Source organism: Mizuhopecten yessoensis, unplaced genomic scaffold (genome assembly GCF_002113885.1).
Source record: "Mizuhopecten yessoensis strain PY_sf001 unplaced genomic scaffold, ASM211388v2 scaffold7841, whole genome shotgun sequence".
Lineage (NCBI taxonomy): Eukaryota > Metazoa > Mollusca > Bivalvia > Pectinida > Pectinidae > Mizuhopecten > Mizuhopecten yessoensis.
The window spans coordinates 342,316-355,409 of NW_018407249.1; the positions used below are offsets into that span (position 1 = coordinate 342,316).

Consider the following 13,094-nt stretch of genomic DNA (forward strand, 5'->3'; position numbering starts at 1 on the left):
CAGAGTTAGATATCAGCAGGATACATTAAGAACTTTTTTCGATAGAAGACTTCTTGCTTTGCAAAGCTAACACTCCTTTATCACAGATAATTTGACGCGATGCTATAAAATTCGTTCAGAGTATGTGTGGTATGTTGTTATTCTCTTGTTTTGTAGCACAGGGTATAAAATCGTATTTCTGACTTCCCAAGTGTCCCATTTCACATTGTGTACAAACAGACATCAGTACATATCCACTGGTTTTCACGATTCGCTAATAATTGGTGCTGTTTTCATGGCTTCCATGTGATGACCTTGACAGCAATAGTGGCTGCCTTGACAACCGCTGGTATAGGGTCCAACATACAAGCTTTGATCTGTAAAAACCAGACAAAATATAATATAGATATTGGCATCATTCTGCAGCAAAACAGACAATGAATATAAACAATGATTTATCAAAAGAAACCTTAAACAATTAAATTAACAGGCCCATGAAAATGACTTGATTCTTTACAGGCCAATGAAAATGACTTGATTCTTAACAGGTCCATAAAAATGACTTGACAAGATACCACTATTGTATATATATGTAAAAGGGAGATGTTGGTTCTGGTAGTCATAGGTTTAGATAGTAGATACATTTTTTTCATAATTTTATTATTATAGGTGAGTTACAAATAATATTCTTTGTGATGCAACTTCTCAGTCAAAATTTTCCTTATTTCTGATGATTTTTATAAGTTACAATTCATTTTAGAAAAGTGCATGGTGCTATTCAAATCTGACTGACCTTGTCAACATGGCTTAGTAAAACCTTCCTTCCCTCTGGAGCCTCAGACAAACAGGTAAGAGCCTGCGAACACAAACAAACATGTTTATAGTACAACAATGTCGAAGACATATGGTATATATACACGCAATACTTAATACGTAAGACAGGAATACACAGAAGTTGTGTACATCAGGATATTACTTGTACACTCCCAATTGGTCAGTATAATTTGAGTGGGTAGTATAATTTGGGTGGGTAGTATAATTTGTATAATTTGGGTGGGTAGTATAATTTGGGTGGGTAGTATAATTTTGGTGGATAGTATAATAGGGGCGGGTAGTATAATGGAGGTAGGTAGTATAATTGGGGTGGGTAAAATATAATTTGGGTGGGTAGTATAATTTGAGTGGGTAGTATAATTTGGGTGGGTAGTATAATTTGAGTGGGTAGTATAATTGGGGTGGGTAGTATAATTTGGGTTGGTAGTATAATTTTGGTGGATAGTATAATAGGGGCGGGTAGTATAATGGAGGTAGGTAGTATAATTGGGGTGGGTAAAATATAATTTGGGTGGGTAGTATAATTTGAGTGGGAAGTATAATTGGGGATGGGTAGTATAATTGGGGTGGGTAGTATAATGGAGGTAGGTAGTATAATTGGGGGTGGGTAGTATAATTTGGGTGGGTAGTATAATTTGGGTGGGTAGTATAATTAAGTTGGGTAGTATAATTTGGGTGGGTAGTGTAATTTGGGTGGGTAGTATAATTTGGGTGGTTAGTATAATTGGGGTGAGTAGTATAATTTGAGTAGGAAGTATAATTTGAGTGGGAAGTATAATTGTGATGGGTAGTATAATTGGGGTGGGTAGTATAATTTGGGTGGGTAGTGTAATTTGGGTGGGTAGTGTAATTTGGGTGGGTAGTATAATTGGTGATGGGTAGTATAATTTGGGTGGGTAGTGTAATTTGGGTGGGTAGTATAATTTGGGTGGGTAGTATAATTGGGGTTGGTAGTATAATTGGGGTGGGTAGTATCATTGGGGTGGGAAGTATAATTTGGGTGGGTAGTATAATAAAGGTGGGTAGTATAATTGGGGTGGGTAGTATATTTTGAATGGGTAATAAAATTTGGGTGGGTAGTGTAATTTGGGTGGGTAGTATAATTGGGGATGGGTAGTATAATTGGGGATGGGTATTATAATTGGGGTGGGTAGTATAATTTGAGTGGGAAGTATAATTGGGATGGGTAGTATAATTGGGATGGGTAGTATAATTTGAGTGGGAAGTATAATTGTGATGGGTAATATAATTATAATTTTGGTGGGTAGTATAAGTGGGGAGGTAGATAAGGTGATACATGAAGACACATGATGTATATGGTTTCTAGAGACACCCTCCTCCTTTCAATTTCTCTTTTTTCCAAAATGGCTGTTTATTAATGTGCACAACTAGATTCTGCGATATCCTATATAAATGAGATTTAATGGTGGAACACATTTATATCTAATAAATGCAACTAATGTTAAATAATCTTTCATTTGCTTACATTTCATTGGCAACATTATACAGTTTATTGTCACTTTTTATTTTAACAAATTGATAAAATGATGGTATCAGATGAACCTCAGAGTCAGATTCATCAAATACCACATGTTCCTGAAACTTCTGATTTGGACCCCACAACATTGGAGAGTACAAGGTTTGGGAAAGAGAAGTGTACTCCTGGGTCCAGTACTTTTCCTTAAACAATTTAAGGTAAATTAAGGCATTGATAACATTTTCATTGACAAAGGAAATATTTTGTATGCCTGGAAATAGTGAAAAATGCTTACCTTCAAAGCATTGAGTCGCACCTCACTGGTATCATCATCTACCAGTTTTACTAGGGGTTCTATCGCCTTGGCGTCATTGATTGCAGTGTACTTCCCTTTTGTGGTTATAGTAATACTGAAAAGAAGAAGGAATTATCACTGACCACTGTGTTTCTACCACAGCAGTGAGATAATGAGGTATCATGTATTATATTACATGTACCTCTAGTGAAAATCCTGTATTCTGATTGGTCAAGACAAATTGTTCATTTCACACTGTCACATTCGCTTTAACATTGAGTCAATGGAACGGTGCTTCCCAACGCCCTAGCAATGGGTGACAGTGTGTGTGACAGTGCAAAATAATGACCGCGCATAGAAGAAGTGCATACAGTTCTTTTCAGCCACCATGTTTTTGCATTGCGTTTCATGGCGAAGGTCCACTTCGCCTCGGGTGAGAGTGATACCTCGGGGTCACCCTAGGCACTGTCACACTCTAATGAACGTAGTATTTATTTAATGAAACTTCCCTGAAATACAAAAAAAACTCACGTCATCAGGGCACCTGCAGCATTAGCCCTCACATCTGGTATTAGGTCAGATAAAAGCTTGACCAGAGCCTGGACAGTATTCACTTCCACCGCTTTGTTCTTCCCGTCCAATGGTACACTAACAATATATAAACAAACCTTTAGCAAATCTGAGCAGTTTATTGTATTCTGATGATAGTTTTATTAATTAAAAAAAATATTGCTTTTCAAAGAAAAAATAAATAAATAATGTAATTTTTAACAAATATCAATTCAACTTTTTTTTTAGCATGCACATATTTTTTACAAGGGAAAGAAGTTTATTTGGATCTAATGAGTTGCATCATTGCTACAGGTACATGTTATAATTATAAGTAGCCCGAGTTTCCTCTGGCCCTGACACCAGGCTTAGACATTTTGACAGATAGATGTCTGGTGTGGGACATTCATCTGCTAAAATGTCTAAGTCTGGTGTCAGGGCCAGAGGAAACACGGGCTAAATTATTAGGTACATGTATGACATGAACAAAACTTAATGTGCAGAACTTCTCTTTTGACATATGTAGCCACACTGAAGACATCAACCTTAACCCTTTCACCACTGTAGACCATAATGAACTCATCTAGATCAATGCATGGTAGAGTCTACTAAAGTTACAAAAGGGTGAAAGGGTTAACATTACTTTTTACGTTAGGATGTGTCAATACCTCAGATCCATGATGTCTCTAGCTGCTTTGGCTCGAATGACCGGTGAGTGGTGGTCAGCAAGTTTTGTGAAGGTTTCCATGGCGTTGGCCTTGAGAGCTTCATCTGTGTCCACCCTCATACAGTAGTGCAGTGTGTCCAGTATACACACCTGTGGAGATACAAATCACACCTTTACTAACACCATCATCTTTAGCACGGATTGGAGGGTTAACAAAGCAAACAAATTGTGAGAACATTTTTATTCATTTACCACAAACAGTTTACTTGCAATTATGCTTGTTTTTAAGCAGACAGGTCTTTGATACATGTTTTACTCTGGCTGATCATGAAAGTTGAAGTAGCGTTGCATATTGCATGTACGGTAAACCTCCGGTCAGTTCAAACAAAATTAAATAAAAACTGTTAATCCTGATCGTATTACACGAAATTATAGATGCTAAAATAAAGAGTATTTCGTACAATCCGTGTCAACATCTTCAAAAATCATGACAAACAGTCAAGTCGTTGATACGGGACAACGACAGCCTATTACGATATATTCACAAATCTGGCGATGAATAAAGTTACACACGTCTCTTATATTTCCTTGCATATTAATAATGGATTTTTTAGTTCAATCTTCACATAATCGTGAAGCAGGGACATGTTTATGTAAGCCACAAAGCAGTAGATGTTTTCTTGAGTATTGACATATCAGCATGCGGAGGTCTGATTGAAACTTAGTTACGGATTAATAGTTCGCCTGACCACCTGGTCAAATCTGTTTGATTTGGCACATACACAGGTAACATATCAATTAAGTAATGACAAATTGTTCATTTCCCACTGTCACATTCGCTTTAATGTTGAGTTAATGGAACGGTGCTTCCCAACGCCCTAGCAACGGGTGACAGTGTGTGTGACAGAGCAAAATAATGACCGCGCATAGAAGTGCATACAGTTCTTTTCAGCCACCATGTTTTTGCATTGCGTTTCATGGCGTAGGTCCACTTCGCCTCGGGTGACAGTGATACCTCGGGGTCACCCTAGGCACTGTCACACTCTAATGAATGTATTATTTATACAAGAGGCCCAGAGGGCCTGTATCGCTCACCTGGATACATTAGCAATCATGGCAAAATATGCCAGACCCAAAGGCAAATCCTTGTAGCATAACTGAATTAGATTTTGTCATGCCCAGCAATTTTATGTATGGTTATGGGGTAGGGATCTCAACTGTTTCCAAGCTTTGACTCAGAAACTAGGTCCCTAGGGTTGTGACCAGACCCCAGGATCAATTCTAATATCGTGACTGCATTTGTCTCTTTTTGCCCAGCATTTTTATATATAGTTTTGGGGTGGGGATCTCAACCATTTAAAAGTTATGACCCAGGGGTTAAGTCTGCAAAGGTGGGGCAGACCCTGAGATCAATTCTAATATCATGACTGCATTCGTCTCTTTATGCCCAACAATTGTATATATAGTTTTGGGGTAGGGATCTTAAACATTTCAAAGTTATGACCCAGGGGTTAAGTCTCCAAGTGTGGGGCAGTCCCTAAGGCCATCCTGGAAGCATATATGCAATCATCTTTTTATACTCAGCAATTGTATGTGCGGTTTTAGGGTGGGGCTCTCAGCTGTTTCCAAGCTGTGACTAAGAAACTAGGTCCCTAGGGGTTCGGTCAGACCCCAGGGTCTATTCTGATATCATGACTGCATTCGTCTCTTTATGCCCAGCATTTGTATATATAGTTTTGGGGTGGGGATCTCAACAATTTTAAAGTTATGGCCCAGGGACTATGTCTCCAAGGGCGGGGCCAGACCCTAGTGACATCCTGGAATCAAATGAGCAATCTTCTCTTTATACTCAGCAATTGTATACCATGGTTATATGGTGGGGATCTCAACTATTTCCAAGTAATACACTTTTTTGGCCCTACCCCTTAGCCCGGGGGGTCAGCCCCACCATTTGTACAATTTTGAATCCCTGCCTCCCATGAATGTTTCCACCCAAATATGATCACATGGCATAGTTCTACAGAAGAAGTCGCTTAAAGCAATATAGCCAAATAACCCTTTTTGGCTCCGCCCCTCAGCCCTCTGGGGGGTCAGCCCCTTCATTTGTACAATTTTGAATCCCCACCACCTAGGGATGCTTCCAGTCAAATTTAGTTAATTTCCAATCAGTGGTTAAGAAGAAGAAGTCGTTTAAAGAAATTGTTGACGTACGGACGACGGACGCAACGGTATGGCATAAGCTCACCTTGGTCCTTCGGACCAGGTGAGCTAATAATGAAACTTCCCTGAAATACAGAAACACTAGCGTCATCAGGGCACCTGCAGTATTAGCTGTTGGGTGATTAATAATTCAACCGACCACCTGGTCAAATCTGTTTGATTTGGCACATATACAGGTAACTTATCAATTAAGTAATGACAAATTGTTTCCGTTTTGTGAAAATTTCTCCTATACTAAGAGTCAGTATTCATATTTAGAAGATTCTACAACCTCGGACTATCACACCTTATATGGTGTCTCAGTTTTAGAGAGTAAACAAAGGATTCGATAATTCATAATTCTTATTATTATAAAATGAGCTGTCCCCAGAAACCACAATCCAATGCAATAAAAAATGTAATGAAAAAGAAATGTCACTTGTACAAATGAGGTCACACCATCACCTACAATATTGTATGAGGGAGATGACATTCAGACTCATTAATGTTAATCATAATAGTAAAATATATTCAATGTAAATAAATGCCCCTTGATATTTTCCAGGACAAATCAATGATTAGAATAAAACGCATAAGAATTATAGAAATCAGTTGAACTTTGTGTTCACAATTTCTGAACCTGATAAACGAAATTTAACTGGCCGTGGGATCGTTCCATTTTATATATGTACTGTCATGTGTAGGTAAATTATAATCTAGCTAGTGGGTATGACTGATGTAGTATTCACTGTGTTCTGGGGCAGACAGTAAATACCAGAAAAGCCATAGCATAGTACCAGCAGGCTCATATACCACAATGTAAACTGTAGGAACCTAACAAAGCAAAATATCACCAATAATCCATGAGGCTCAACCTGTCAGTCCCCTCCTGTAGCACTGGTGAATGACTAATAATGTGACTCACCTTAATCTGCTCTAATTCAAGAGATAATTTCTTCACTAAAATTGGAATTAACTTGGCTGTCACTATGCCTTCTGCTCCTGTGGATTGACAAAAAAACATTCAACTCCTAACTGATACAAACAGTTTCTTGGGTATATTCAAAACTTTAAATTTCAGAATGAAAATGTGTTTCTCTTGTCCATCTTTTTGTTTTTCATTTCCTGCTCTCAGGATATAATTATTGTCATTTAGGTGCTTCAGTTTCAGTTGTCTATTTATTTATTTTTTAAAAGAATATCTTAGATGAAAGAATATATATATAGCGATAAATAATAAACTTAATTGTACTATCAAGATGGGCGAAAGCGCTAGCCGATTATACTAGTCTTCTTGTTTTGTTTTATTTATACGTGTATATATATATATAGGTTTAGGTTTGGGTAACAGGCTACATGGTTAAAATAGCAATATTATCAACCCAAAGCATGCGTCATTGACCGAGGCAATGGTAATACATGTCGCAAACATATTCATCTTGATTGTAAATAACTATATGATGTCATAAAGATAACAATGAACTTAATTGTAAATAACTGTGATGTCATAAAGATAACTATAAACTTGATTGTACATATCTGTGATATTATAAAGATAACATTGAACTTAATTGTAAACATCTGTGATGTCATAAAGATAACATTGAACTTAATTGTAAATATCTGTGATATTATAAAGATAACATTGAACTTAATTGTAAACATCTGTGATATCATAAAGATAACAATGAACTTAATTGTACATATCTGTGATATCATAAAGATAACAGTGAACTTAATTGTACATAACTGTGATATTATAAAGATAACATTGAACTTAATTGTAAACATATGTGATATCATAAAGATAACAATTAACTTAATTGTACATATATGTGATATTATAAAGATAACATTGAACTTAATTGTAACATCTGTGATGTCATAAAGATAACATTGAACTTAATTGTACATATCTGTGATATTATAAAGATAACATTGAACTTGATTGTACATATCTGTGATACTATAAAGATAACATTGAACTTAATTGTACATATCTGTGATATTATAAAGATAACATTGAACTTAATTGTAACATCTGTGATATCATAAAGATAACAGTGAACTTAATTGTACATATCTATGATATCATAAAGATAACAATGAACTTAATTGTACATAACTGTGATATCATAAAGATAACATTGAACTTAATTGTACATATATGTGATATTATAAAGATAACATTGAACTTGATTGTACATATTTGTGATATTATAAAGATAACATTGAACTTAATTGTACATATCTGTGATATTATAAAGATAAAATTGAACTTAATTGTACATAACTGTGATATCATAAAGATAACAGTGAACTTAATTGTACATAACTGTGATGTCATAAAGATAACAATGAACTTAATTGTACACATCTGTGATGTCATAAAGATAACAATGAACTTAAATGTATATAACTGTGATGTCATAAAGATAACAATAAACTTAATTGTACATAACTGTGATATCATAAAGATAACAATGAACTTAATTGTACATAACTGTGATGTCATGAAGATAACAATGAACTTAATTGTACATATCTGTGTGTGATATTAGATAATAATGATGCGGAAAGATAAAACTTAACTTGATTTCCATAATTTTGAAGCCATAAATACATTACTTAATTCTACTTTGTGTAATTATGGTGTCAATAAGATACCAAAATCAATTGGGTATTGTGATGTCATTATTTAAGCAATTAAATTGGTTGTACATACACTGTAACTGAATTGAAATTACACTGAATATGATAATGTAATGGGATGTCATATAACTGGACTTCATTGTAAATATTGTAATTGCAATGTTGTAAAAAAAACACTTTTCACTTGATTGTGGGTTATGATGCTATGAACATAACACAAATAATCCTTTGATTATAGTGATTGATACACAGGTTTGTGTGGTTTTTGTTTCTTTTTGTGTCTCTGTCAAATGTTAAACCTACCTGGAGGTGTTTCTGATATCATTTGAATTGCCAAGTGAGCATTTTTTCTTGAAGCATCTTCTTTATCGTCGAACAACTTTGATATAGGGATAATAATTTCATGTTCAAGAAAGGCATCTCGTCCAATGGCATGACCTGTTTGAGAAAGTTATAAAAATAACAGCATGTTCTTAGAAAAACAGAATAAATAAAATCTAAATTTATGCAAAAAGCAATATGCATAATGTAGATCTATATTCTGCTTAAATAATTGAATGTTAAAAAACCAGATGAAATACATTGATTATATTTCCTTTTTTATCACTATTTAACTTACCACCAATCACATATAGAGATTCTGTAGCTTTTTGCCTGACAGTGATATCCTCATCCGTAAGCAGCTTCTTCAAACTTTCTGCAATACCTTCAATGAATAACCAATAGTCAACTATTACTAAAGCACACTAATAGAACAACTCTGCTTCAATTCAGTTCATAATACATTTTGTGGAATATAGTCAAGACCCTTCAAATTGTGAAACTTACACTGAACTCAACATAATCAGAAAACAGTATGACTAGGGATCTACAGGTACAAATAAATATATATTGGACCTGTTCAGTAAAAAAAATGTTGTAATGCACACGACTGCCCTCACTCCTGTTTTGAAGGAAAGTTTAACCAAAGTCAGACAAGCAGAAAATATAGGTAACAGTGACCTACATTTGATGTAATTGTGAAGTTCTTCTCCAGATGTATTCTCTCTAGCCCAGCCTAATTGTATTTTACCAAGGTGGCATACCGCCCTCCAGGAAAGATCTTGTCCCGAGTTTTTCAGTGTTCACAGCAATTCTTGTGAAAGTATCTGTTGCTTCTGGAAGCCTTCAGTTAAGACTTCTTGACTTGTTATCCAAAGATTTGGAAAAGTTACCTACATTGTGATTATGTGCTTTAAATTGGGTTTAATTGAGGTTTTTCGTGAATTTGGGATAAAGTGTAAATCAGAGTGCTTAAACTTGATTTGGTATTGGCCCTATTAGGTCTCAAGAATTGTAACTGTTGCTTATAAGTCTACCTGTATTTAGGCACTGTTCTTAAACTTCTATTAACCAGTCAATATTATATAAATGGCCAGTAAATAAACTACTTGTTATACACATGCATGTCCCTCAGGAAGATACGTGTTCAGGTTAAAAGGTTAAAACTATACACAAGTGCAGTATGTATTACTTCTCTTAACTAGAAAATGTCTGTAAGACATAAATGCCACCGCTCATGGACGGGACGGGACAGGGCGCGACGCGACACAACGGACATGGGCAACACTATATGCCCCCCCCCCCATTTTATGGCAGGGGCATAAAAATATATGGCATTTAATTTAGAAACAAGTGACAGGAGAAGATTTACATAGTTCAATTGTTTTTATCCAATAAAATTTGTTGAAACAAAGAAACAAGTAACATTCATTTATTTTTATATCAATGATAACTTTTTTGTATTACTGTATTCTATCCTCACTGACTGCCAGCACAGGTTCTGAAGACGACGAAGCTGCGAAACTCAGTTACTTACACTGACCGACGAGCTTGTCAGATCACTGACCTTGTAGTCCTAGACTTCAGATTACAATAACCTTGTAGTCCTAGACTTCAGTAAAGCATTTGACTGTGTACCACGCAGTTGCCTGCTCACTAAGCTTCACCATTATGGCATCAGGGGCCATACTCTGAACTGGATTGAAGTCTTCCTGACAGGTCGTACACAGTGCGTAGTAGTTGATGGGGCAACATCTGAGCCGGCACCCATTATAAGCGGCGTCCCCCAGGGAAGTGTCCTTGGACCTATTCTTTTCCTCATCTTCATCAACGACATACCACTACAGGTGTCATCCAAATCAAGACTATTTGCAGACTACTGTGTGGTATACAGGGAAATCAACTCTGAATAGGACTGTCTAACCCTACAGGATGACCTGAACAAGCTAGCGGATTGGGAGAAATGCTGGGGTATGAGCTTCCATCCAGAGAAGAGCGGTATCCTTCATGTCCACCGCAAGAAGACCCTAATAACATATGAGTACTCTTTGAAGGGCCACACACTTGATACAGATTCAGTAACAAAGTACCTTGGAGTGCAAATATCTCAGAACCTCTCGTGGAACTACCATATTGATAAGACTGTGAAGAAAGGTAACAGCATGCTCGGTTTCCTTCAACACAATCTACGTATCAGGAATGAAGAGGTAAAGGGTACGGCCTATAAAACACTTGTGCGACCAAACCTGGAGTCACAGTCTGGAACCTGTACACCAAGGACCACTTGTATAAAACATCTCAACTCTTGAGATTTCCTCAAGTCTAAGATTTCCCATAGACAATACATTGCTTGAGATTTTCTGTAACTTTGAGATGTTTTATACAAGTGGGCCCTGACACACACGCTGGGAATGGTTCAGAGGAGAGCAGATATGTCACCAACAGATATCACCAACAGATATCACAACACCAGCAGTGTCTCCTCCACACTAGACCAACTGGGGTGGGAAACACTAGAATCTCGTGGGACCAAAGCCCAGCTGACAGAAATGTTCAAGATTGCTAATGACCTTGTGGACATACCAATCAGCCAGTACCTCACCCCAGCCCAGGGACATACAAGATCCTCCCACTCCAGGAAATTCTGCCAGCCATCTTCATCCATATTCAGTATGGAACAGCCTACCTGCTGGCGTATACGTAGCAGACACCCCTGACTTGGTATCCTTCAAGCAGGGGCTATCAACACTCTAGTTTGTAGGGGTCCAGTTTCTAGTGATTCCCATTGAGTAATGGTTTGAAGAGGCAAAAACGTAGCTGGACACACTTTATTTCTACTTTATTCTACTTTCTACCTTTTAACTATCAAACCTTTTCCTACTGTCTATCCTTTCAATATATCTTCTTTACCTTGCACCACCGGTCGCGTAATAGTCAAGTGTGACTGCGTTGACGTACAATGTAGATGCAGGATGTACTGTTGTATTTCTACACAACTCTTGAATTTCATTTTAGAGCTCCTACTCAGTACTTACCTTATTCATGAGTCTGTTGACTGAAGTAAAGTTGTGCATATAAAATGTTGTGATGGTTAAAGGAGTCTCAGTGAATAACTCGAACAATAATTAATTAATCTCTCAAAATTAACTTTCTTGTCAATACTTTATCTATCTTGTATACTGTTCACAATCCTCTTGGAATTATTCCGAACAGTAATAGCCAAGGAATTAGAGGGGAAAGTACTGCCTTACTGGCATTCTAGCTTTTCCAGTCCTGCAGTTAACTCTGTGGCATGATTTACCGTTACAGTATAACAATAATTAGTACTATGATGTATTAAGTTGAATCTTACCACATCGAAGTGCTTCAGCAATGTGCTCAGGGTCGTGTAAATACTCGCATAATGACATAACAGCCCTCTGTCTTGTGAGTAAGTTGGTGTCATTTAGTTCACGGTTCTACACAAAAAAATGACGCAAAATCAACATAAATAGTGTTTTTTTTTAAAGTCGATAAAACGTCAGAATAATTCGGATTAATTGTACAGATACAAACTGACCAATTTAATTGAAACTTATTTATATTATGACTCCATTATGTTAAATACGAGCACAATCTTGGCAAATGAAACACAACTTTTTTTTAATGAGATATGTTATGTCTATTTTACGAACATTCAAAGGCTGACGGTGACGAGATTCTTGATTGTCAGACTGACGAACAAATGTAAACAACTTTCACTTTGCCAACTTACGAGTCTCGGTAAAGCCCTATCGCCAAATGCATATGGAGTCCGTGTTGGATCTATTTGTGGAGGATATAAAGGAGATATGACGGTGTGTGCCATGTTCACAGTTTGTTCGTATTCACACCTACAACACCGTGTTTATGTTGTGTTTACCACGTCTATGAGTTAATACCCATATGCTCACTTCCGAGTCCAGTTTCCACGACGACCCGCATGCGCACTGAGAACATTTTTTCGCAAATATCGTTATTTTCGTAAACGATAATTAACTTATCTATTGTATTTTACTCAACACACATTTAAGTATTTGCTAAATGCATCACTTATGTTATCTATCATATATACAAACTATTCCATTTAGTGCAACTATTGA

At 36.5% G+C, this 13,094-nt stretch overlaps 1 protein-coding gene across 1 annotated transcript; it reads right to left on the reverse strand.

Moving 5' to 3' along the window:
• Window positions 1–213: 213 nt before the first annotated feature.
• LOC110454445 (radial spoke head 14 homolog) lies at window positions 214–12,943 on the reverse strand. Its single transcript, XM_021503946.1, has 10 exons — window positions 12,728–12,943; window positions 12,326–12,431; window positions 9,272–9,358; window positions 8,956–9,090; window positions 6,926–7,002; window positions 3,803–3,951; window positions 3,117–3,233; window positions 2,586–2,700; window positions 773–835; window positions 214–356 (listed from the first exon to the last, which is right to left on the reverse strand). Exons 1-10 carry the CDS (start codon window positions 12,818–12,820, stop codon window positions 273–275), a joined length of 1,026 nt encoding a protein of 341 aa, XP_021359621.1. The 5' UTR covers window positions 12,821–12,943; the 3' UTR covers window positions 214–272.
• Window positions 12,944–13,094: the final 151 nt, after the last annotated feature.